The sequence below is a fragment of the Neopsephotus bourkii genome, unplaced genomic scaffold (assembly GCF_033783945.1).
Source record: "Neopsephotus bourkii isolate Nb327-2 ecotype Australia unplaced genomic scaffold, CSIRO-AGI_Nbou_v1 NB_1350, whole genome shotgun sequence".
In the NCBI taxonomy this organism is placed as follows: domain Eukaryota; kingdom Metazoa; phylum Chordata; class Aves; order Psittaciformes; family Psittacidae; genus Neopsephotus; species Neopsephotus bourkii.
In genome coordinates, this window is record NW_026901829.1 from 2470403 (window position 1) to 2497795 (window position 27393).

At 37.8% G+C, this 27393-nt stretch overlaps 1 protein-coding gene across 1 annotated transcript in view; it reads right to left on the reverse strand.

Annotated features, from left to right (window-relative positions):
• SAMSN1 (SAM domain, SH3 domain and nuclear localization signals 1) overlaps positions 1 to 25117 on the reverse strand; it is a 69936-nt gene extending 44819 nt beyond the window's left edge. Inside the window, exons 1-6 of the mRNA XM_061366675.1 lie at positions 25071 to 25117; positions 23613 to 23699; positions 19259 to 19320; positions 14976 to 15044; positions 9706 to 9829; positions 8202 to 8578 (exon numbers count right to left, since the gene is read on the reverse strand). Coding sequence (XP_061222659.1) covers positions 8202 to 8578; positions 9706 to 9829; positions 14976 to 15044; positions 19259 to 19320; positions 23613 to 23699; positions 25071 to 25092 — 741 coding nt within the window. The 5' untranslated portion in view covers positions 25093 to 25117. The remainder of the gene's footprint in view (positions 1 to 8201; positions 8579 to 9705; positions 9830 to 14975; positions 15045 to 19258; positions 19321 to 23612; positions 23700 to 25070) is intronic.
• Between the last annotated feature and the right edge of the window lie 2276 nt (positions 25118 to 27393).

Below are 27393 nucleotides of genomic sequence, written 5' to 3' on the forward strand. Positions count from 1 at the left end.
ACTTCTTTAACTGGGCTTTGAAACACCTTCATTATAATAATGCTGCAGCCCTGGAAATTTTAATGCCTTTCTGGCACTGCAAATCCTCACCCTTCCATTTATGCCATTGCTGAGCACAGGTATCATGTGACTTTTCCTTCATTCCTATGTGAGGGAGCTGTAAACAGAACTAATTTCTCCTGATTTATGGAAGGCTTATTTTACAAATAGGCTTTACAGGAACACTTTAAAGCATACAAAAAGGACTTAACAAAGAGAATAACTTGGTCAGTCTACACTCACAAAACAAGCAAGCAAACATAATCAGCTCCAGAGCCAGCTCAGAATGTCCAGAAAATTAATGTTCCCCAAAAGAAATGCATTTGAATTAGCTAGGGAAGAAGACAAGGAATATCAGACTTTATTGTATGCACTGCTATCTATCACTTATGTATTCGTGTAACTTAAAGTCAGTAAGGATCCCAGGGTCATTCTTAGGTTGTGGCTTCTTTACCAAAGCCTTAGCCTCAAAATCCTTGTCAAATTAGTCATGTGGGTAGCACTTTAATTTCAGCTTCATCAGGGCCACTGAAGAAATCTAAAGCTAAACTTGCTTGATCTTCTGAATAAAGATGAGCACGCATAAAAGGTATACTGAGCTAATACAAGCACAGTGAAGATTAAACATTTTGACTACAAACAGGAAGCTTGTCACCAACTCCATGAGCACAAGATCAGGCTAAAGTTTAGGTTTCAAAAGTGAATCTATGCAGAAATAAAACTGCATTACTTTGTGTAAGGAGATAAATTGCACTTATAAAGTTGAAGGCTTGGACAGGAAGATCCCAAGGCACCTGGTGACTTCATTGGTCAAAATGTTCCTCTCAGCATCAGGACCTAATGCTTTAGCACAACACAGCCTGTATTAGCTGATTCATTCAACAGGAGTGCTGCTCAAGCAGAGTAATGTACACCTTTTTTTTTCCTGCCTTTTATAGTGTACGGGAAGAAATGATAGCTTTTAAAATGTAGAGGTTTTAATACAAAAATACAAGAAGAAAATTGTCACTTACAAAATACTGGACTGACAGCGGATCATGGAAGGATAATATCACACCATATGTATATAAAGCAGCAGATAGACAATGCAATCTATTTCTTTTGGTATGCAAAAGTGCATAATTTTAGCAGTTCTAAAGGATGCTAACAGGAAGTTATCCTTTCATCAGACAGTTTGTTACCAACAACTGCACTTAGTTTAATTATATTTTGACTCTTAATCATTTTTCATGAAGCAGGTAGCATTCCTTTTTTCTATTAAGAATTCATATGCCATTTACAAAGAATAAGCATATCAAATGCACAATTTTCCCTGCACTTTCAACAATTATATTCCCTTTCATGCTACGTTCATGACAGTAATCCAAATAACCCTTTGTGTCTCTCTTTAGCGGTAGCTCTGTTGTACCTAAGAGCTATGTCAGAAGCAAACCCATGAAATCTGGTGAGGTCAACTGAAATGTTCTTCTGCAGTTATCTGTAGCCATATTAAAGATGTTGTGGTATTTAAAAATATCTACTGCATATAAATTCACCTAATTATCATTCTGCTAGCAATTACTAGCAATCCAACTTTACAGAACAATGCAGCAATGTTTAGATGGAAAAGTTTAGGATTGTGAAGCTTTTTAGTAGTGTTAGGTATACATGACTCTAAGATTAATGGAAAATGTGGCATAATTTCCAATATAGCTAAGAAAATTCTAGTAAGGTATTAAAAGTATGAAATAGGACAAGATTTAACAACAGCATCAGATTTTTCATGTTTTTTAAAACCTGCTTTGAGACTTCATGGTCAAAATCACTGCAGATGCAGACATTAAATTTTTCACATTACTATACAAGAAGCAAAAATCACTGTAGGATGCAGAATGGCTGTGGCAGATATTTGCTATCAGCACAGTGCAATGGTGCAGCTATATTAAGGCTGGACACTCTCTCAGGCTCCTGTCTTCTAAGCACAAAGCTTGAGAGATGATGCCTTGCACTTTGGGAGGTGGTTTTCTCTCACTTTTTGTATTTAAATGAAGAAACCTACACAATATTTACTAACTTCCTGATGTAATAGTTAAATAAAGCTGCCTGTGACAGGAGCCAAAGTAAAACTCTACGGACATTGAAGCATCAGAAAAGTGAATGCACTTTAGTTCACTAGCATTTGTACCTTTTTGTCTGAGTCCATATTTGCTTGATATTTCCAGGAAAAGTAAATGCTGAAAATTCAGTCATGGATCTCGATTTTTCCCCCGTTTAAAATCAAAGCCATTCAAATTTCACCAGTGTTTGACTACAACAGACACACATAAATACATCACAAGTGCCACCCCCTTACAAGGCTGAAAATTCAAAATAAGCTTTCACAAGGTTTTGGAACAGACTGGGAAATAGTGAGTTTCCTTGAATTTAACCATGTGCTGAATCTAGTGGTAACACTGTTCCTTTTTGTCAATCAGTTCGCAGTTTGAAGGTTCTGCAGTCTGGGAAAAACGGGGGAGTTCCTATCTATCTCTTTACCTTGCAAGAGAGATGCTGAGTACACAGGGTGAAGGGCTGAGCTGGTGGGCTGATGGAGAGAGCAAGGTAACAGACCAAATTAGCTAGAATATTATAAAAAGCAACAGGAAACCTGTCAGAGGGCTTATAAATGAAGATAAGACAAAAGAGAAGCAGCTGGGGACAGTTTCATATCTTAGAAAATAAATCCTATTTTCATGTCTCAGCCACAGCTTATCACCTGAAAACCCATCATCACAGTCTTGACTGCGCTGCTTACTGCCACTGTCTTGGCTGTTCTTCGTTTCTTCCCTGGGCAGACTTTGGGCCTCAGTTTGGGTACCACTGCTCAGGACTTCCTAACACCAGTAAAAATTGATTTATACTTGTTGAGGATCTGGCTTCCTACCTTGCCGCTGAAATAGGAACATGTAAGAGCTAAAGCTTTTAAAAGGACCACTTATTACTGACACTGAAGCAGACAGAGTGGCTGGAGCAGTTAAAAATTGGTATCTCAGCAAAGCAATCTGGGGATTTCCAGGCATTGTTTTTAGTGCTACATTTGTGTCAAATGGGGATTCAGAATGTAATTGAGAAAGCTCTTCTAACACATGTTCATGTGTCTCTCAACAGAAAGACATTAGCTGAAGACAGAAAAAAAGGCAGAAAATAGTCAAATTGCTTAAGAAAACTGAGCAGCCAGAAAGTCCATTAAAGCCCACAGCATTCTATTGAGTCCCTTTAAGGCCACAGCATTCTAGTGCACAGGAGAAACTGCTGGCTGAAATGAAACAGAAATCTCTCCGCAGCCATTCTCTGGGCTGTGCAAATGGCCAAATGCAACTTTCAGCTTTGAAACACATTTTGCTAGAGAAGATCATTCCCTATTCTGTTTGCTTCTGACTGTTCGTGCTCTTTCTCCCCACTCTGCTGACTTAGAGAACAATGATCAGTCACTGGTATCACATGAGATCCAATAGCCTTTGTAAGTCTCAAGGCAATATATAGCACCTCTTTGGGAGCCAAGATGATCAGGAGCAGTAGAGGCAGTACGGAGTGCAGGGTAAGAACAAACACAGAAAGCAAGCAAAGCTGTTATGGGGCAACCAGAAATCAGAACCATTTAAGTAGAATATGTCAGGAAAAGTTGGGATAAGAAAATATCAAAAAAAGAGAGCTGGGATTAAGGATTTCTTCATCAAATGAGTGTCAAAGTAGACATTTCTACAAAGAGTCAAAGGGAGATGCTGAGAAATGGCTTGTGTGGCAAGAAAGCAAGCCAGACCAGAAGGAAAGCAAAAAGCCACAAGGTCACTGAAGTGGCCATAGTAGCAGGGCTAATGTAACCGTGATAAGACCGTAACACATTCCTGAGAGGAATATGGAGAGAATACATACAGGCATTGGCATAAAGTCACTTACAGCTTTCCGAGACTGATTGTTCATTCCACCACAATGTAATGCTTTCACATTGAATAGAAACCAATCTTTTGAAGCTTTCTACTCTCCTGTTAACCTGAAAATGTGAGAGAAAAGTAATCTTGCTCTGCAACAGCCTTAGATTTTTTCTTTCTCCTCACAAAAATCCATGTCTCCTCTAGCCTTGGGAAATACCTTCACCTTTTCATTCTCACTGAATACCAAACACAGGTTGCAACAGGTAAATATTCTTATTGTATCAATAACTAAATCGTGTTCTGTTAAACCTAACCACGCTTCTAAGATAGAAGAAACACACTTCCAGTAGCTCTCTGCTGATTTTTCACCAGTAGAAAATGCCATCTCTTCTCCCTTTCCTCTGAAGGGTGCCTATGTCATCCTATAATCACAGCTCCCATATTGCACAGTTACTGGAGGGTAGATGGGTCAGCCAATGAAGAGGAGAAAGGGACTCACGAGCTTGTGTCTCTGTCTCAGGCTGTTCAGGACAGCCTGTGAACCCCTTTGTGAAGAGCACCCTTCAGTTTTGACCCCACCATGTGCTTCACTCTGTGCCTGTCTCAGGGCCAGTCAAGCCCATCAACCTGTTATACTTTCCAGGCTTCTGACTGGAATTTCCATGATTTTGGCTAGATTTTCCATGCCTTACATGAGGTTGCAAAAGCCTTACACAATTGCACAGACTAAGAAAAAACAACAGAAAGCTGAAATGACTTGTATAAAGTTATATGGACATGGCACTTTTAAGTATACTACTTTGTTTGGGTAGTAAAGATCTTAGCATATGAATAACAGAAGGGCAGCTTCTAGTAACCACAATTAAAAGAAAAGAGAAAAAAAACCAACCCTGAGCCAGACACCTGAACTGTCTGTGCAGGGCTAAGCTTGAGGAATAAAAAGAGGTATAAAAATAAATAACTTTTCCCATTAAGGTCAAGCGGTTGTTAAAGTGGTGTCTGGACAATCTTTGTTTCCACCCTCTGCCTGATTTTTAGCTGATTCATAATATTACAGACACCAGCCTGGATCACTCATTTCTCTCCCCAGTATATTTTGTAACAAGATGAAAATATTCAGTGTAGAAGTTTCTTTATCCAGGCATATGTTTTTGCTGAAGTATTCAGTAATTTTTAAAAATACATTCTTCCATTTTCTAAAGAAGAACTATTTACAGATCATATCCTTTTTGGGAAGAATATCAGTACCAATAATTCACATGGCAATCTTGACACACCAAAAAAAGCAATGCCCTGTGTTGCCCCTGGCAACTTTTTTGACCAACCACTAATTATAAACAGCTGAACAATGCAGAAAAGGATGACCTGTGTCTAAGTTAACTTTGCACAAAGTAGATAACGGTGCACTGTAGCTATAAAACAGTAATGCAGCACACTCAGTTCTGTATTTAATTAAAAAACGGAAATGCAGACTTCTAAAATGTTTTCCTAATACATGGAGGTAGGCAGGATGGGCGAGGTGTGAGCTGTCTCCAGTGTCCCTGTGCTGGAGGCAGGCAGCTAACACATTTATCCTGCTCCTAACTGGGGGAGGCTGAAGCAAGGGTAGCAGGGGGAGTTTGGTGAGACTTTTGTAGCTGAAGAAGGATGTGACTTTTGTGGTTTGTCTTACAGTTCTTGTTTAGGTGACCAGTTTGGGTGATCTTTTTGGTGTTTTAGGTGAAACAAACAGTGGCCATATGAAACACCGTAAGGGAGGCTGCGTAAAGGGCTGAGGAGAAGGAAAGGAAGAAAGGATTCAATGGAAAAAACTGGTAGAAGGGAATTAGGATCACTCATATTTTGTCTCTCTAAACAGCAGTCTACTATGATGAGATGCAGGTCTTTTTCCTTGTGATTAAGGGAGAGCACTACTTAATTTACTATCTGCAATTCAAGCTTTAATTAAGGGTAGGCTAAACCAGCTTTGCTGATGTTGCTGAGATGAGTCTGGATAATATCTATCCAACCTAGATATCTGTCTGTTTCCCAAAGCAGGTCAGCCACAGTTTGTTGATGGAACAGCACAGTCTTGGATCTTAGTTTTGCATCTACCATTTTTGCTTGTTTATCTCAATTCAGGACACACCAACTAGCATTTCCGTAGTACATCTCAGGCTATTTCCTCCACATCATGCTGCAGTAAAGATAATAGAGTAGTAGCCAAGCCAAGATCAGCCAAGAAAATGAAAGGATGCTTTATTCATAGAATCAGAAAGAGTATCATGGAATATATTTGTTTTATACTAATAAGCAAATCAACATCAGAAAAAACATCTGCATCACCCCCAGTGTCTGATCCCTTCATAAGAAAACCACCAGTGTCAGGTTGTTTGATTCTTACAAAGCAAAACTGAAAAGTCACTCTTTGTAATCTTCAACTGAACCAGTTGGTGGAATGCAAATGCAAAGAACGAGATGTCATGCCATTCCCTGTAATCTGAATCTAAAGGCACTAAGCCCACAGAGATACATTAAAGTCAGGGAGCCCGTCAGGAGAGCAGATGGCAAAATAAACAATAATGTAGAAAAAACACAATAAACCTCTTGCTGGCACTTAATAGTAACATGGGTAGGACAAATCTCACCAAGATAGAGAACATTAACAGCCTGTTTGTGACAAAATGAAATAAAATTATTTGAATTGACACACTCATAAATCTGACCGACACATCTATTATTACTGTTTTGCCCTGGGACTTCAGCCTTAACTTGTGATGCTGAAAGTTGCTTCCATTAGAAGCAGACATATGATGGAGCCTAGCACCCCTGACACAATTCAGTTTCTATGGAGTCCTATTTACAGGCAGACAGGAGGACTCACCTGACAGAGCACAGCCTATGTCCACAGCTATTTCTGCTAACAGTCTGCCCTGAAGGTCTGTCTCCAGGGGCTCTCCCTTGGAATTTGCAGTGCTGAGCCTGTCCTGGGTTTCACTGCTGCACCTTTCATAGCTTTTTATATGGGTAGTTTGCTTGCTCTCTCTTTTAATTACAGTTCCACCAATTAAAGCTTTAGTCTTTCTCTTTTCTGTGTCAAATCCCAGTAAAATCTTCTGAGCTACTTTCAGCTAGATAAACCCCATGTTTCAAGTGGTGCCTGTTGTTAGGTGTCATTGAAAAGAAACTGAATTATTACCTCCATGTAATATGTGTGCAACTTATGTGTGTGCATCTTTCCTTATGACATGAGCATATATTAGAGGAAATGCTGTTTTCATCAGGAGACCCTCTGATCTAAGGTTATGACTGCTCAGGTCTCCATTTGAACACTCAGCTGGCAGCTTTCAGCAGGTATCTTGCCTCCTGTGGTTTAGATGCAGTTTCCTGGGAGCTGGCCTTGTTGCACAGTGACAACCAGCTCTGTTCCTTGGGCACTCTAGAGGGAATGGGCATAATGGGAAAAGAGGCTCTTCACTTCTTTTCTCATATATTTCAGTCAACCAGTCATCCTCCATGTGCTTACCACTATGTGGAGTGCCACAAGACCTGTTGTGCCCAGTATGAAGAGGGAGAAAAGCCTCATTGCAGTGTCCATATTTTGTATATTTCACCAAGTAAAGTTTTTCTCAGTTTTGTTTTTCCTGTCTTAAATAGCCTTCTAAAAAAACCCCACCAGCTATTAAAATAGAAAAGCCTCCTCCAGATAGCTATCCAGAGAGATACTTTCAGACCAACATTAAACTCTGCTCCTTTGTATCTGGCCCTAAAAACTTCTTGCTGCCACAAGGGTAATTGCAGAAATAGGCTCCACCAGCTGAGCTGATCCAAGAAGGCAGAAACGCCAATGCCTCTTAGACCTCTGACATTTGTCTAAATAACTTGTGCTCTTTACTAATAATGCAGTGACCTCTAGGGGTCTGATCCCAGCCCACTGGCTTCATTGTCCCTCACTGACTTAGCCCAAACTTCCAGAAAGTTTTCTAAGCCTGGAAGGATGAGTGCTTTATGTACAGATGAAAAACCCAATGTGTGATGAGAAACAGAATAGCCTAAAGCCTTCCATCTCAATGCTGCTGATGTCTGCATGGTTAAAAATGAGCTGCCTAGGGCTATATGAACCCCTGGTGTTAGCCTGAACAATGCATTCACATCCATTTACCTGAAATCTTGATTTGGTTTATTGCACTTCATAACCACATGGAAGATGACAGCATCTCTTTAATGCTGAATCAGAACAAAAAGTTTCCAGTTTTTAAACACATCAGCGCAAAAGAAACCACTTCCACTTACCCAGGAATACTGTAGGTCCATATCAGTTAGGGAATATGTAAGATGTGGCTGATGAGAAGAGCAAGTACAGTTTTCCCATTCTTCTATTTTTGAAATCAAGAAGTCACAAGGACAGAGCTGATTATCAGGAAATGGCTTCCAGTCACTCCACAAGTGAAATTCAGTTTCTGAATGGATTGAAATAGTTCCTAGATTATTAAGTCTGGAAGTGTATGAGTGGCCCAGTGATGCAGAAATAAAATCTGCCCTCATCTCAGTCTCTTCCTTTCTCCTCATGTTGTCTTTCCATGTTTTCTTTTCCTGAGGTTTTGTCAGTTTCATGCAAGAAGTTAGTGCTTCTTCATCCTCTTCAGAGAGATAAGCATCTTCTAATGTATCTTTAAAAATGCAGACACTTCTGTTATAATGTGTTGCAATTCACAGATAAAACAGCACATATTTTTCTTAAATGCTGTTGTATTCTATGTAATGAAAAAAGACAAGGACTCCATAAAAAAAAACAAATAATAATGATAATTTGGGAGATGCAGGGGATTTTGTACTGGGTCAGAAATCTGAGCCAAAAGCAAGATTTAGTCTCCATTTGGTAAACTTGCCTTTTTCCCTCAAAGACACTGGTTCTCCACTGAATATGAAAATTTGCTGAATGTTGTATTGCTGCATAGTTGCAGAGAACATGAATTTAGCTTAGATATTGGAAAAGTTTGGAAAGCTTTTCTGTGCAATTCCTCTCCCACCCCTTCCCATACTAAAACTGTATGTTGTAGTTACAAAGTAGTTGCTGAAATCTAAATTTCTTCATGTGTTTCAGCCCAAACAGTGACTTGTCTGGAGCAGTAGTTCATCAGACAGTTTAAAGTCACTTTGCTAGTAATTGTTTTGAAATAATCATGTACACAAATGCATTGTATAACAATTGCATGCACTGTTAAATTAATGTTGGCAAAACAAGTTCAGATGAAGACAAGCTGCACAGTTAGGTGAGTGACCAATAGGAGAATACAGAAAATAACCTGAGCTTAGCATCAGTTTAGAATTCCTGTGTCTTATGGCCCTAGGCAATCAGGTATGATGAGAGGCCATTTTGCTTATCACACCACAAACCTTCTTGTGCTCCCAGCTGCTACTGACTCACGGATTAACACTGAATTATCTTTGTGTTTGTGAGTTTTACCTTTCTGATATGAAACATGACACAAAACTAGGAACTACTCTGAAAACAAATTGCCCCCAGCATGGAAGCCCCACTGTTATACAATTCTATTTAGCTAAAATCCCCACTTGCAAGATATACTGTTACAAAACTCAATCTAGTGTGACAGGAAACAGGTTTTCACACTATGAGGAAGTCAGCACTAAAGTGGTATCACAGTAACATCTCAGTTGGGGTTTGAAAATCGTGGGTGGTGAATGACAGACCAGGACAGGATTGTTTACAGTTATGTTCAATACAGTGTCAATTTGCCAAATGCTGGAAAAAATGCTGATATGATACTTCACTTACTGAGGGGGAGCAAAACATGTTTGACATCCTCTAAGCTTTGTGTACCCGTTTTTTTGGTTCGAACCAATTTCTGCAATCGTTTTAATGTTCCCATGGACTCTGCTTTATCATCTGGTTCTGTACCCTGGCAAAAAAACCCAAAGTTGTTAAAAGTATCCAAACCCTACACATTAAAAACTAAGGGTAGCATGGTGCTTATTTTGAAAACGTTAAAGTCTCAGATTCAAAGACTTCATCATTCACACAATGCTTTAAAAGTTAGGCACTTCCTTACGTAGGATCAGTAAATACAAAAACATGGAAAAGGCAAGTCACAAGAAGAATCAAACTTGCATCAGTGTTCATATTGCTATTTACATATTACTTTTTAATAATACCCCAGTATTACTTAATGCTTAATTCCAGATTAGTTCCAGAAAACATTTTATTATATGCATCCACTACATTATCCAGAAGCATTTTGTACGCACAGAAATCCCAGAGGTGCATTGAAATCTGTATGGGAGTGTGTTCTGAAATACCAATGTCTTCCTTTATTCAAGGCCTTATTTGCTTTTCTAGATTAAATGCCAACAATGTAAATGACAATTCAGATCCGTTATTGTACATTCCAACAGTGTCCTACTGGAGAAACTCAAGATTAGGGTACTACAGACTCCTAGAGATGCAACTTTGTGAACATGTGGCCATCTCACAAGCTTCCACTAACGTTAAAGCAGCTTCTATCTTGCAAATCAGTCCAGAATCACTTGAGGTTTCCTGAATCTGACTCTTAACTTCCCTGTGATCTTCAGAGAGATATTTCATACTCTGACAGCAAATAACCTCTCTTTCACAGTCCTTTGCTGTGTTTTGTATGGGATATATGCTTTTCATTAGAAACTGAGAAAGTAAATACATTAGAAATTAATAAAACTGTAATTCACTGATGGCTACTTTTTGTATCAATACTGTCTGGCTTCTATGGACGTTTGCCTATTTACACTGATAACGAATTTGTCCTATTGTGGCAATGCAGCTTTGGCAATATTATGAGTGCTAAGTGCTTGTGCTGATGTTATCAGAAGGTAGAAATGCAGAGACCTCTGTTGCACTCTCCCCAACAATTAGGTCACACATCACAGCTCCTTTCTGCATCCTCTTATGCATAATCCTTTGAGACAGTCATCATGGAGTTTGCCAGCACAGTCTAATGTGTAGTGGGCAGGCTGTTTAGGGATGGGTCTCAAGAGATTCTGAAATCCTCAGCTTTCATTTGGGTTAGAGGCTTTTAACTAAGTCTTAGTGTGAAGCACGTCTGAAGCCCTAGCATTCACATATTATAAGTTACATCCACCCGCTGTAGCAGTGATAAGGGAGAGGGTGTATGTTAATTTCAGGTTTAAAAAAAGACCACGGTTCACTTGACATATAACTGCTTAAAAAGATGGCTGTGCTTCAAGTGCCAAAGGTTCAGATATTCTATAAAGACATGAAATTCTGTAAGCAGAAATAGAAATTCAAGACTTATATGCCCAGGCAGAGGACATTTTAATTTGTATTTAGTTAATTTTGTATCACTAGAAAATTGTGCCAAAATTATAATAAATTAAATCAGAGTTAGTGAGTCTAAAAATAGGTGTGATGTTCCCCTGTATATTTAGATGTTTGATTTTAAAACTTGAAAGGATTTATACCAAATGATTTGCACTACCAGTTCATCTTGGTCCAGCTATAAATTGGCATGGGGACTTAATAGTCTACAGAATCTACTATATACTCCTCATGTAAGATCAATGGACTAGCAATATTAGAAATCGTCTTGAATCAAGCATCAACTAATGAAATAAACATATACCCACATGTGTAAAATTGCACACACACAAAAATCTAAAACCAGTTCCTTTTTTCAGGTACTGTTCTGATGAAATATTGTTAGCTATGTAAAACATTATTACTACTAGTTGTAGACTATCTCTAGATACACCTGTAGTAGTTTCTTTCATGGCAAGGTTCCGCTCATGCTGATAAAGCTATAGTGGCTTTTTTCCTTAAAGGTAAGATCTTACAACTCCTAAGGTCCTTCTCTTGCTAAACACATTGTGTAATGCAGAAGTTCCCATAGTGAATAGCACTTGGGTTTACACTCCTTTCTTCTCAGTAGCATCTTGCATTCCTTGACTGTCCTGGGAACTGGGACTGAACCGCAGGTACACAGCAAGAAGCCAGAGAGTTGAATGTATACACCTTAGCATGTCTCCCATGCCTTTTGTAAGTCATGGCTACATTAGCATTTTAACCTCTATCAGGGGCATATATTTAAAGTGAATTTCACAGTAAACCGTGTTTTGCTCTCAAAGAGACACAAATGAACTTAAATGAAAGGTTCTTTCGAGAAGTACAACTGATGAACTCCAGTTATTATTGAATGTCCAACAGAGAGGATCTGAACACAGGTAGATGACCCACAATGCATATAGTATGGACATCAGTTCATCAGCACCAGCAGTTCTCCTGTGCTGATACATATTATTCTGTGCTGGTTCCTAATAAAGACAAAATAGATGTGCTTTCAATTTCTGCCATTTGAGGAATTTATTTTATTTTGTATACTAATAAAACCTAGAGGGTTTGTGTTTAAAACTCTTTAGGTCTTCTTGAGGACCTTAAATGTAGGATAAGAGGGTAATGGTTTTAAGCTGAAAGAGGGGAGATTCAGGCTGGATGTAAGGAAGAAATTCTTTGCAATGAGGGTGGTGGAATACTGGCACGGGCTGCTCAAAAAAGTTGTGGATGCCCCATCCCTGGAGACAATCAAGGCAAGGCTGGATGTGGCTCTGGGCAACCTGACCTAGTGAAGATGTCTCTGCCTGTGGCAGGGGGGTTGGACTAGGTGACTTCTGAAGGTCTCTTCCAACCCAAACTATTCTATGATTCTATAAGGTCTCAGCAGATCCACAATAGAGTTCTAGACTGCTCAGGGCCCTTTTACAGCTTGTATCTGTGTATTCATCATCCACTGTGGGCCAAATACAAACATCCTTAGATTACTCATATTCTGATTTGTATTTCAAGTCCCCTTTCCCCTCTTCCAAATTCAAGATAGCAGGACTGCAGTTTTACCTTAGGTAAAGAGGGAAATTGAGGTGTAATTTTTCAGTCTCTCATTGTGAGATGTCTTTGCAAAATAAATCACAGTGGGTTTAAAATGCTAATATTGCTCTAATTTAAAATCTTTTGTAGTAATAATCATTTGTTCACTTATAAGTAACGATACAAAAGCAACATGATGACTTTGAGTTATGATCTGGGACTTTCACCATGGAGACATCAAGATAAATGGAAGATAATCTATTCAGATAATTTTATTAATGGGAAAATCTAATCCTCTTTGCCTTAAAAGCACTCATTTGGTAGAGTCTATTGTTAGTGAGATGTCAGAAGTGCTTAAACAATAAATACAGTAACCCCTTTTTATGGAGAAAAAAAGCTCCTGTAGTATCAGTTAATGATACACCGTGTTTTTATTCACCTAAGCATTCAAATCCAGAAGTTTAGCTGCCTATCCAAACAGAGGTAAAACATTTTTTGATGTTGAAATCTGACAGACTATTGGGTGAACTGACCATCCTGGTCTCACAGTTTTAGTGTGTGTCCCAGCAACCCTCAGCCAGAGCTTAGTGAAAGCATGCATAAAAGTGAGAAAAACCTATTGAATGTTATGCTCTGGTTTCAGACAATTTTCTTTCTATTTACATTATCTGTAATCCAGTATCTCTAGCTCCTGGTGTTGAGGATATCAAAGAAGTGCAGTGACATCATGTGCAGTGCTACTGGTTGGACCAGTAATGTAGACGAATTTGGAGTATGCTACTTTCTGGTACCTTCCTTCTCTGTGGAAGGGGAAGGATGTTCCAAAAGGAACTCTGGGGGCATACTGAAGACCAGTGCACAGAGCAGTAAGTCTCTACTCAGAAAAAGCTGTTCAGTTAAAATACATTTAAAGACTTTTAAATTTCCACCCCTCTATGTTCTAAGGTCGGAGCATTTGCTCACTTGAATATTATAGCTGTGCTTTTGCCCAGTCTATAAGCAAAGCTATCTATAGGGAAAGAAATCTCTCATGAATAAGAATATTCTTTATTTCCCTGCTTAATGGGTTTTAGCCATGAAAAATCATGTCACACCGCAAATAATGAAAAAAAATAAATCACAGGCTGCCCTTTAGTTGCAAATAATACCCATGAAGTGTGCATGAATTCCTATGGACAAAAATAAACATTTTTAAAATGCACTCATAAAAATGTATTACAGAAAAAAAGACCTAAATTGTGTCTGTTAAACTGTTTCCAGTTTATCCAAAGATATTCTAAATACTTTAGAAATCTTTGCTCACTGAGATGTTATAGGGATTAACCTGGTGACAGAAATTCAGCAATTTGGAAGCTAAGTGTAAAACACTGTTGGTCAGATTCCAGCAAGCTCAGTCCTGTTGAGCACTCTCTTTCCTGGGTGTAACTGCATTAATTTTGATAAAAGTACTTGCACAGCATGTCATTTTTCAGCATGAAGAATTTAGTCATGGCAGAGTTTAATCTCTGTGATTTTTCCTCAACTGGTTTGCCTTTCCCAAAGAACTGCAATGATTTAATCATGATTATCTCTACATTTAAATTCAGAGTAAATTGTAACAGTGAAAAGATAAAAATTATGGAATGTTTACTCTGTCAGTGGTGCTATCATGATTGTATCATTACAGTTTAATTTTTGGAACATTCCAGTAACACTCTTGCTTCACAAAATGAATATTAAAATAATACATCATGATAGAGAACTTTCTGCTTTATTTATACAAAAAGCTAGTTCTGTAAAATACGTTGATTTTGGATAAATTTTATGCTACAAAATGTCAGTAAAGCCACAGTAGAGTAACATATAGACAAACACAGTACAAATTTCTTTCATGTGAGCCTGCCCCCTATACATATCTGACCTTTATATATTCTCATTATTTAGTCTGGTACTCCAGCTACACAAAAATGACTGCAGAGTCAAACTAAACAGGCTAGGATTATAGGCAGATTTTCTCCTGGGAATCACAAAGCAATAAGAATAAGGTATTCTATAAAAGATAAAGAAATCTCATGATTTATAATATGGATATGGATAAAAACCTTTCAACTTTTGGCAAAACAACACACAGTAAAGGCAATCCTAACTAAACCACCATGCTCTTCTAGGTCACAGGCTGCTGATGAAAAAAAAAAAGAACAATTTTCATGGCAACTCACCATTTCACTGTTGCCAGCCATGCTTGGGATGTGAACTCGTGGTGGAATCCACTGCTCATAATTTATCACCTAGATGGTAAGAAAAGTAAAATAAAAATTCCAACATAAATAAGATGAATAAACATAATTAGTATTGCGTCACTGAATACAGATTGAGAGCTCGGCAGTCTTTCAACCCAGTGCTGTGTGCGTATAAAAGCAATGGCTGACGTACGCTAGCTGTTAGCCATTGAAATCAGTTTGATATTGAGCTGTCTTAATTTCCTTAGTTATCTGGGACTCAGTAACATCTTGGCGACATCACAGAGTATATGGTACAATGGCAGAGCCATGTATTATCTCATGGGATGTTTCCTTTCTCAGTGATCAGGAAAGCCACAGAAGGCTTTCCTCAGCAGCAAACCCCCAGCATTTCTGAAAAGGGTCTTATTCAGACTGCCTCATTGTGTCTGGGATGTTGAGCCCCAAGGGTGTGAATTTGAATGGGATTAACAGTGCAGAAAAAAATGGGAGGATCCCCAGAACTAAGCACAGACAAGACTATATACACTTTCATCATCTGCTCATAATCCATTTCTTGGTCATAGTGCGCTCGTGCTAGGAACACCATGAGAATACACTTTCCCTGGGGCACTGGTGCAGTCCCTAGTGGGCAAGCATGACAGTACTTATAACTTATCAGTGAAAGTAATGAACACTAGCCTTTTTTCTTCATGAATATGAATGACACTTTGAAGGCTGATTGCAACCTAAGAATTTACGTGAGAAATGAGGCATGAAACATTTTTGAAAATGTATTAGCCCAAAGACTGCATTACTTCATATTTTATGTCCTTCCCAATATGCTACTAAGGGTTTGAGCCATTAACGGAGTCCTGCTAGACATGAACAAACAAGAACAAAGATATGAAAAATAAATGCAGAAAGTAAAGCTATTTTTGATGTTAAGGTACTATTACTACAGTGTTGTTCACACTGTGTCCCTCAACCTGCATTTCTGTTTTCCAGCACTTACAGAATGAATGGAAATAAATGAGCATCTACTTACGAAAGCACTCAGGGATGCTTATTCACTCTCTTATTTTAGCAAGAGGATTAAAAAAACCCCAACAAACTATAATGTTCATTCTTTATGTTGAATTAAATTCCCAGTATTTCAGTTCGTGCCCATTGCCTCTCATCCTGTCACTGGGCACCACTAAGAAGAGTCTGACTCTGTCTTCTTTACTCCCCCCATCAGGTGTTCGTACATATGTATAAGATTCTTCTGAGCCTTCTCTGCTCCAGGCTGAACAGTCCCAGCTCTTTCAGCCTCACCAGGTATGACAGGTGCTCCAGTTGCTTAATGATATTCACAGCCTTTCACTGGATTTATTCCAGTATTTTTCCTGTTTGTTTTGTACTTGAGAAACAATAAGCAGAACCATTACCCATATGTGGTGGGTTAGCTCACCACTGCTGAGCAGACAGGAAGTATCACCTCCCTCAACCTGCTGGCAACTCTCTGACTAATGCAGTTTAAGACACTATTGGACTTCTTTGCTCCAAGGGCACATCACTGGCTCATGGTCAACTTGGTCTTCACCAAGATCCCAGGACCTTTTGTTCAAAGCTGCTTTCCAGCCAACTGGCCACCAGCCTGTATTGGCAAAAGGGGTTATTCCTCCTCAGGTTCAGGACTTTGCACTTCCCTCTACTGAACACCAGGAGGTTGCTGTTTGCCCAATTCTTCAGTCTGTTAAAGGCTCTCTGTTGGGCAAGCACAACTTTCTGGTGCATCAGCCACTTCCAGTTTTGCATTAACTGAATTTGCTGAAGGTGCACATCTGAACAATGAAGATGATAAACAGTACTGGACCCAGGATTGACCCTTGTGGTAGATCATTAGGAACTGGTTCCCAGTGGGACTTTGAGCCACTAATCACATTCCTTTGAGTCTAACAGTTCAACCTGATCTCAGTGCATCTTACCGTCCAATTTTCTAGTCCTCATTTCATTAGTTTGTCCATAAGGAAGTTACAGGGCAGAGTGCTGAAAGCCTTAGTAAGGTAAAGATAAACAACATTCATTCTTTCCCCTCTTCCACCGAGCTAGCCATTTAATTGTAAAAGGCCCTCAGGCTGGTGCATGATTTCCATTTCATAAACTCATGCTGACTGCCCCCTATCACCTTCTTGTCCTCTGTATGTTTGGGAATAGTTTCCAGAATTTGTTTCATCGCATTCCTAGGAATAGAGACAAGACTGACTAGCTTGTAGTTCCCTGCATATTCTATCTGGCCCTCTTGAAGATAGAAGTGACACCCCTGGCAGCTTCCACTTCAACTGTGTGAGCTATTCCACCATATTTCTGTGATCCTGAGACCACAGCTTTGCAACTGCATGCAGACCTCTAATTCCTCCTGTTTGTTCCCCATAGTGTGTGCACCAGCATACAGGCACTCATTTGTGCTGGTTTACAGAAGTGTGAGAGCTTCCCCATAGTGCTCTTCTCTCAGTATTTCCTTATTTGTGTGGATAATGAAGTACAACAGATGAAAAAAGACATAATGAGACTATTTGGAAAGGTGAAAAGGGCAATATATCACTGTTTTCTTGATGATAGTGAAAGCCAGAGGTAATAATCACTAAAATTCCAAATAATGCCATCGACACTGAAATTTTTAAAATGCAAGTCGAATAGGTCTTAAATTGGTACCAAAGCTTGGAGGTATCCAAGTCTTTACAGCTCCTTAGTCACATGTCCCCAGAAGCATACTCAAAAAACTAGAGAAGTCAAAAATAGAACTTGTGCTTTTATAATGGGGTGAAGGTTCATGGGGAGATGCTTTCATGGATTTTAAGGAAACTTATACTTAAAAACCCCATAAGCCTTATTTCCTATTCTTGCTTCTTCCCCTTTTCCCTCCATACTCTATCAAGTCTGGGAACTGGCCTCTGAGATCTTAACTGGGAATCAATCGAGAAGCTGTCATGTCAGTATAGGGGTAGAGCCAGAGATTTGTCACACTGAGGGAAGGACTGATGAGGGAAATCAAAGAATAATCTGACTTCTTTATACTTACAAGGTGAGAGAAAGAGAAAAGTAGAATGATAAGAGGAAGAGGAAAGAGTTCTTTTCTCCTTTCCTTCCTCCTCACCTACATTTTGGCAGTGCGGAGAGGAGGTAATCATGGGAACAAACTAACAATGCAGAGATAGATAAAACCCTGAGGGAATGCAGGAGAAACCTGGAACATACTGGCTTTCAAGTCACCAGTTCCCAATACGCAGATCATTTGACTTTTCTTTTTAAGCTAGATTGCGTCTCTAACCTACACTGGAGCTTAGCACTGTCTAATGTCTGGGTCTTCACAGCTCTCTGTCTTATCTCAGATGCCTTCAGGGTGATGCATGTACATTTTTTTTCTTACTTTTAATGTAGGCATCCAAAAAGACTCCATTGTTCAGGAGCAGCAGAGGAAACTCAGCTTGGAGTCTTTTAAAAAGCTTAATGCTCACCTTGAATGTAATACCTTCCCCATAATGGAAAACTGGGCCAGATTTCCAGCTTTTAAATAATTTACTGTATTAATTAATCATTTAGACACACACATAAGTGTATGTTACACTCTTTTGTCAGATTCCTAAACTGAGTAAACTGTTATGTCTCGTGAAACCAGCAGAGCTAAGCTGATTTGCAACAGATATGAACTGGCCATTTAAATAACATATCAGGGCAAACATTGGTCTGGAAGTGAAATAAAAAGCAAATACCAGTCATTCTAATTCCAGAGCTAGAAGTCTTTCTGTTCACCTCTCTGTTGCTCACCAGCTGATGGGTTCTTACTTACTTTTATCTTATTATTATTATTACTATGCAAGCCCAAAGATCATAATTCCTTAATTGCTCATGTTAGTGGGATAACTAAAGTAGTAGTGTGAAGAGAAGAGGCAGTATATGCTTACAGAAATTCAGAATGCATTAGGATACATATGCCTATATGGATCATGTAAAACTGATCTTAACACTTAGTATAGATCTTGCTACACAGAATTCCGGCACGTCATTTTAATAGAAAAGTATTTGATCAGGGAAAGAAAGCATCTTCTAAGTACTAAACCCTATATTGTCTGCATAATGAAAATGGTGAACAACACACGTAGTCAACAGGGTCTTGTTTTAAACTGCTTCTAAAATGCACAGGTATACTGACTATGAAGTTTAGACTTAATGAAAGCAAGAAATATGCATTTTATCTGAATAAAATTTTAGATTCTGAAAAAAAAGAGTAGTTCTTTCACCTGGCATGTTGTTTCTTCTATCTTCTTTCCTTGAAGATGTATCCCATCACCAATAATATTATCTTCTGTGAATGACGACAAAAAAATAAGAGAAAAAGAAAACATGCTTTAAAATATCCTGGTTTAAGTTTTTCTGGGGAAAATAATTTAATTTGATGCTTTCAGATGACATTTTCACTCTCTGAAATTAATCTTGTATTGTTTAAGCATGCATTTTATTTCAAACTGCTTTGAAGTAAGGCTACAGAACAAACTGGCAAACTGACTCACATAAAGAAAATTCATTCATGCTTTCTTGTTAATCTGTACTTAGTCCTCTAAGAGTTTACTAACCCAGAAACCCACCAGGTGCTTCCTCTTGCCCTACTAATTTACAACAGAAATTCTAGAATATTCGTATAGAAAAAGTTAAGGACAAAATGAACTTTGTGATTGAGAACTCTTTAGCTTAGGTTATAGTAGAAATTGCTTTTAAAGGATGAATGTCCTCCCATTTCTTCTAAGAAATTAATGGTTTACATGGGAAGAGTGTTTACCTGCATTACAAAAATGAGCAATAATAGGTCAAATAACTCTTTGAAAACTGTACTTTCAGTACATCTACTTTGAAAGATCTACTCTTATTCCTAATGTTAATGCAAAACATCCACCATTATAATACTGTGGAGAGACCCTGTTGATGAAATTCCATCAACACAGATATCAGAAGCACTTCATTATTTCGCAGGAAAATAATGGTTGCTAAACACAGCACAAAATACTATCCATTTTTTCAAAGTTACTAGAAAGCAATGGAAATGTTTACTAGTTTGGGGTTTTTTGTTGTTTTTTTTTGACATGAATCCTAACTTGGCAACTTTATTGCTGCTGAGGAATACCTTACAAGATGAGTAGTTCTCCTGTTTGCAAAAAGACAGCTTATTTAACATATAGATTTACAAAAACAGGCAAGTGAGGCTGATTGCATTGTTTTCTCTATGATCAACAGAATAAGAAAGACTAATTCAGTGAATAATTACAAGTGACTGAGATTTTTCTGTTATTATGTGAAAAAAGGGTTTGAATGTGATAATGAAAATTTATATTCAAAGAAATAAGCAAAATCTTAGTTCTTAAAATGCCTATGCTTATGTTGGGATTAAATGACACTACAATGTTTATAAAGCTATACAGAAAAACCCTAACTCACGTGAGTGAAATGATTAAAGGGCCACTGTACAGGCAAGTTAGCACATATATTTTTATGTTATTTTTAAGCAAATTCTGAGTCAAGAGACATTTTTAGGTTTGTAATTTTTTACTAAAAGAAAATCCTCTGTAAACAAAAATTGTAACAAATAATCTTCCTCACAGTTTTGCAAACTCACAAATTACAATCTGGGCTTTGGGCAAAAAAAGCAATAGTCTTTTACGTGCTAGTTCCACCCTGAAACCATATCTCAGATGCTTAGAAAACCCCATCAAACAGTTTCCTTTATTCACCATGTGCGTCAACGGGAAGAGGAAAAATGAGTCACTGAAAATTTTATTGCATGAATTTGCCTCTAAAGGCTTCTGCAATAGTTTCTGTGTTAATAGGACAGTGTTTTTCTTCTACTGACTTAATGGTTACTATAAAACCAAAAGCTTTGCAAACAAATTATGTTATATTCCCAAAACTAATGTGACTGACCAGATTTTAAGCTGTCTCAAGCACCTACAACTCTCCTTGAAGTCACTGAGGGCCAGGTGTCTGAGAATCCATTTTACTTAAATATAGAGCTAGCTGAACCTCTGGAAGCAGCATAACTCACTTCAAGCAGTGCTTATGCAACACCAGATTAACATAACCGGGTTGTTCCTGTTCCTCAGGCTAATTTGTTTTCATCTCCTGCAGGCATCTTTGCACACTGTAGCCCTGTGCTCTGAAAGCTTACTCTAAAAATGAAGTCTTGAACTGTTCAGCCCTTTCCCACACGTTCTCTTAATGTCTAGCCCAAAATAGTATTATTTGGTAGCTGTTTGTAGATGAATAGCAAAGAACCGTGGGGCAACATATAATGTCCTTAGTCTGAAAAACTACATACAGTGACACTGTTTTTAATGTAATTTTATTCAAAACCAAATGAACAACAGCAAGTTATTAAAGCAAATCTTAGTGGCCCCCCCAGCCATGAGTTCTTTTGCTAGCCATAATAATACACACCCACAGTACTCTTAAATCTTGCTTAAATCAGCTGTCCAATCTGCTGAAATGTGGAATAGGGTATTTGGGTAAACAAACACACAAACACACATGCAAAATATATCTGAAAGTTGCAGTGTTCTTTTCTTCCTGATCTGGCAACAGACACCAGTCACTTTACTGTGGAATGAATTAGGCACAGTGGAGACTTAAGTCTGCTGACTCTGAGAGGTGTCAGCTCTTTTCTCTTTGGCTCTGTAACACTCTTATGGAAGACCAATAACTGTGAATTGCATAGTCAACTTTTTCAGTAGTGATGCTTTTAGGCAAATCTGGTATTGATGATTTGGATTTGGGCTTGTGAGCAAAGACTACTCCCACTATTTCACCTGTGAAATATCTCAATTTTTATTTTTTTTTAAGTGGTAATACAGCAGCATTAAGGGCCTAATCCAAAGTCTTCCAGTGTCAGTGGATGTCTTTTAATTTAATTCAGTGAGATTTGGGTCAGGTCAGTGAATACAGCTCTGAATAAAGCAGAGAAATCTATGCTGGCCACCATGCATGGCTTATTACCTCTAGCAGAAATTCGTATTATGCAACACACTTACAAACCTTGAAGATTATATCTGTTAAGAGAAAGGTTTGGTCAATAGTGCCAAATTGATCGATAGTGATACACTGTAAATCTCCTTGCAATGGTTTTCACTACTGTGTAAAGCCGACTTATAATAATTTTACTGCAGTAGGGGAAGGGAGACTTTTATTTAGCTGCCAGTTTTGCTTCCTGTATCCCTCTGGGCCCCTGCCCTTCAATTACAAAACTTGTCAGCTTTCAAAATGTGCACTGCTTCTTTTGCATGCTTCGAATGTTTTAAAGGGTAAAAACATCTTGAGTAGAAAAGAGACTGGAGGAAGGTCAGAAAGTTCTGCTTTCTCATTCAGCCTCTTTCCACCTCCAAACTGACAATCACTGAAGTATTTTGAGGAATCATTCCAAAATCTTTTTGGTTAAAAGTAAGGCTTGTCCAGAGAGAAATGCCTAACATTTCTTTCACCTATCATTACAACCTTTCCCCTTGAAAGACAATAAGACTTACTGAAGGTCCCTTTCCCCCTCATCAGCTCATCACAAGATGATGAAATTCCTGTAAATGTTCCTGTCATCTCTTCTTTCTGGTTGTGGTTCCAAGAGACCAAATTTGCCTGTACATGGGCAATACAGTATTGCAATTTCAGATCTATTTTTCCAGCATTTCATAGTTTATCTTCAGATGGTGAAGTGAATGAAATCCAGAGGGGAAACTGCTGCCCTGTCCTCTGCTTTGTTTGGCATATCAAGGTAACAGTGGAATCTCCCAACAGTGAATGACATCTAGACCATCTGTACAGGAGATACTAAAAGTTAAGGGTATGGCCATCTTCCCCCATTGTTGGCATTAAGCAGAGACGAAACACGCATCCACTTTAACATCATGTATCTTTGTTTTTGTTTCTGCTCAGCCTTGTCTGGTTTGGTCTGATTAGGCAACTATAAAAGATCTACCTTGACTTTAAAAAGTAAATATAAATTCCATTCCTGGAAGCAACATTAAGCAGATCATCAAGGCATTTTGATTTTTAAAATCCAGTTTGTGTTTAAATAGCCAAGGTAACTGCTCACTTGTTCTCATAGTTATTTTAGTGAAGTTATACTGGTCAACTCTTAACAATGTTACAAGTAACTTCCCAAATATTAACTATAAGGTTGCTTCAATAAAGTTGGTCAAAATCAGTATAGAAAGAGAATTGGACAAAACAGTTGCCTACAAAATTTTGCCAACTCTCTTTTGCAATTGTCACAAGATCAGTATAAGGTATACGGGGAAAATGGACTCCTACTGTAGGCTCATATTAGAGTTGGTAATCCCAATATAACATGACTATGGCAATTTATTGTAGTAGAAGTCTTCTTTGTTCTTTGGCCCATGGACTACAGTGAGTTGCTCACCAAGTATGTTCTTAGTTTCCCAGTTTTAAGGTAAGCTTTATTTTAACTGCAATTTTTTTTCCCTTGAGGACAAGATAAATATCAAAAGGCCCTTGCAAATTATTTATAGATTATTGGTGAAAAATGAGAAATTTTCCTAGGTGCCCTTTTAAATGCTTCGTGAAAAATGCAAAATCAGCTGAAATATGCTTAGCAATTACCTTCAAGCTGACAGTGCCTTCTGATGTACGAATCATTCTCCGGCTTCCTGGAACCCTGCCAAAGTGTGCCATTCAGATTTTTCCTGTCTAAAGTAAAAGCACAGAGAGCAGTCACCTGAATTCATAGCAAACCTGTGAAATAACAGGAAAGTCTATAAAAATAGCATCAGAATGCAAATCAGACAAGCTTGCAGAACACTGTAGCATCTGCTCAAACACAGAAATGAATTGACGATTTCACAATATAGGAAATTCAATGGATAGATGATATTTACTGCTGGCAGACTTCAAGATTTATCATCTTTTTCTGCTGTCTAATACCTCATTTAACACTGTTGAAACATGATCAGAATAATTGTTATCTTAATCCTTGTTCTAAGACCTAGGAGCCCACAGAACATCTGTGCCTTTATTTTGCTTCCAGGAGTTGTATGAATGTTATTGAATTTTACAATTACAAGTTAGTGTGTTAGCAAGAAATTACATCAAAGATGTAAACACATGCTCCAAGGCTAGTACTGTCTCAGCTTGAATGGCAGAAACTAGGTTGTCTTTGAGAACAAAATGGCCATTGTCCTGTTCCCTCAGTCAACTTCAAAGTGGTCGTGCTTCACAGCATATTGATAACCATTCAGATTTTGTGTTTTCCAGGTTTGTTTTCTGTTTGTTGGTTTCTTTTTTTTTTTTAATGTTAAATTTAACTCTGACTATGTTAGAAAATTATCTTTTTGAAAGTACTTGTAGATTCTGTAAAGTTATACATGAAAGTCTTCCCAGTGCAGGGCTACAGAATGAAGCCTTAACACAGGGGAAATTTCATCTACATGGGACATGTTGTTATGAAATATAACTGCATTGTTACAGGCAGATATAATAATCTTTTTACTCAGTAAAGACTAGATACAACAACTAAACCCAAACTCCAAAGAATAAATAATAGAATGTTAACTGGAAACTCTTCCTCAAAAAACAGACACTCATCAAGTTTTAAGAAACTGATGATTATTTCCTATAGAAGTTTTACAAAACAGAATCACAAGCATGAATAACAATATGCAGTGTCAGGATGTGTTGAAAAAACTTTCTTCTTTGGTGACCTTTTTTTGTGAAAGCTGAAGCAAAGTAGTTTGAGGCATGAATCTGGATTTGATTAGATGAGAGACATTTCATTTTTTTAAACTGATTTAAAGAAATACTGGAGTATTTCTCATGCTGTCCCATAATATGTTCTTTAAATCTCAAATTGGCTTTTATGTTTAAATATTTGTTTTCAATATCTGCCTACAAATGTGTCTGTGAAAAGCAGGGAGAGAAGGAGAATATATTGACAGTTTAATTGTATTTTTTCCTTTCCTTTAAATTTGCTCCAACAACTGTAAAGCAAATCAGACCCCTAACTGACATTGTCTCTGTGAGATTAGCACAGGTATACAGCAAATTATTTAAGCAGTTACTAACCAAATGCTTCATTTTCAGACATGGACTTCTGGATGGATCTAAAAGAATTAAAAAAAATTATAATTAGCTCAATGTCAGAATGAAAAATGAAACCATATAATCAAATATGGGTATTTTAAAACTAAATATTCAAAGCAGGCTACTGGGTTTTAGCTGTGCAATTCCCACCAGCTTTAATTGGAGTTACTTGGCTTTTCTCATTCACTCAATCATCTATTCCTACATATCACACAACACTCTGACAGCTTCTGCATATTCATTCTGTAAAACTATGTTATTCAATTTCTTTTGTGAATGAAGAATCAGGGAGCCCATGAGGAAGAAAATAAGAGGCACTTTTCTTTAGGTGTGATCTGAAGTGTCCTACAACTTTTAGAAATTAGTGTCTGAAGTTTGGCAACATAATAATGTATTGAACCAAGGAGATACATATGAACATACTATCCCCACAACCTTGAGTGATGTTGTATTGCCCAAATAAACCTTGAGCCTGTTGCACATTACAGCAAGGAATAGTCCTAACTCATGCTTACATCTGTGGTCAGTGGTTTACAGACAATGACTTACAGAATATACTAATTTAACAGAAGAAAAAAATCCTTGAATTAACAAAGTTCTACCCTGTGAACTGTTTTCTCCGAATCATTTTGTTTCACTTTAGTAAAAAAAAACCAAATGGAGAGTAATTTATGAGCTGGTGAATGAAGTCAGGAGGTTTTGTTACATGAGACCAGAAACTCTAATCTGTGACAATGACCAGCAGAAGGGAAAGAGCACAGAAACTGAGATCCATCTCCCAGTTTCAGGCATGTGGGTGCTGGAGGTTTTCCTGAGCAAGAGGGTGCAACTGGACTGTTGTTTTTTTAAGGAACTGGTCTGTAAGCATTAGCTCCTTTTGAAACCACTTCAATTCTTTATTTTATGTTTTTTGTTTCCAGAGTTCCACAATTTCATTCTTACTGCCTGAACAAGGCATACTTCTGTTCATTTCATTGGTGATTCCATATTGCCCATTTTAAGAAAAAAAACAGAATAATAATTCCTCTTTCACTTTCTCCATATCCACAGAAAAGCCAATGCAAAAATCTCCATATTATCAGCAGGGGTGTCATGCCAGGATGACACTGGATGTCTGGATGTCTGGACATTCACAATGAAATAGTCTTCATTGCAAAAACTTTTCATGTTGAATGAAGTTCTTTTCATTCAGCTTACTCTTTTTTTTTTATAATGATTAGTCAAATGATCTAGACAAACCTTGTAAATTCTGATAACTAATTTAGAATAAGATTAGTTTTAGAACAGAATAGTTTTATTTGCATTGCAAGATTTGACACTATAGCTATAGACTACTATTTCTACTCCTGGGGCAGAGTTCTGATCTAGGTGATTACATCATATTTGGTAGAGCTTGGGATGGGAATACCTGGGTAAGGCCTACACGGTAGTTTGGCTTCCTTAAATATGTTAAAGAATGATGGGGAAACCATGAATAATGGAATAATATCCATACTTTAATTAATGCAATTTTGGGATCATTTTCACAAGACCCTGGCTGGTCACAGATAGCTGAAATCTCACAGCTCTGAGTGCATACATCTCTCTATTTGCAGTTAATAAGTTACTAGTGTTTTTGTCAGATGACCAGAAATAGATTAAAGCTGTTACTTAAGACAAAGGAACCCTTGATTTTCTTTGAAATCTTAATTTATTTTGAAATTTCTCATCAATAGGTATAGAAAACATCGATTTTCTGAATCTAGTGTAGCCCCACTAAAAATGAGGTAAAACCCCCTAATTCCAGGGATTTTCATGTCTATTACAGCAGACATATAGGATCTTTCTTTATCATTCCATTAGACGGGATTTCAGATTTCATCTGAAGGGGACCACTTCGGTAATGCAGTAGCCTTTAACTTGAAGCCAACAAAGAATTTTCAGAAGAAATTCCTCTGCTTACTAACATAAATTAGTTGTTAGCCCAAACCATAGCATTGTGTCTTAATAACTGGATGCAAAGCATGATGCTGTCACAAATATATATGATAAAACACAGTCTGACCTGCTTTGTCTGAATAATTTCACAAACTAATTTTTTACTTGGATTAAAAATGCAAACAAAAATAAACTATTCAGGAGATTATCAGGTCAGTGGTACAAATGTGTTATAAAATAGGTTACCACTTCAATCTTTCAGAAAAGCAGACATATGGTTAAACCAAGCTCAGATTAACTGCGTTCAATTTTAGTTGTCCATGTTCTGTTATTTTGGAAGAAAGCTTTATGTATATGAAAAAGATCATGGCAAAAAAGCTTTAGTAAT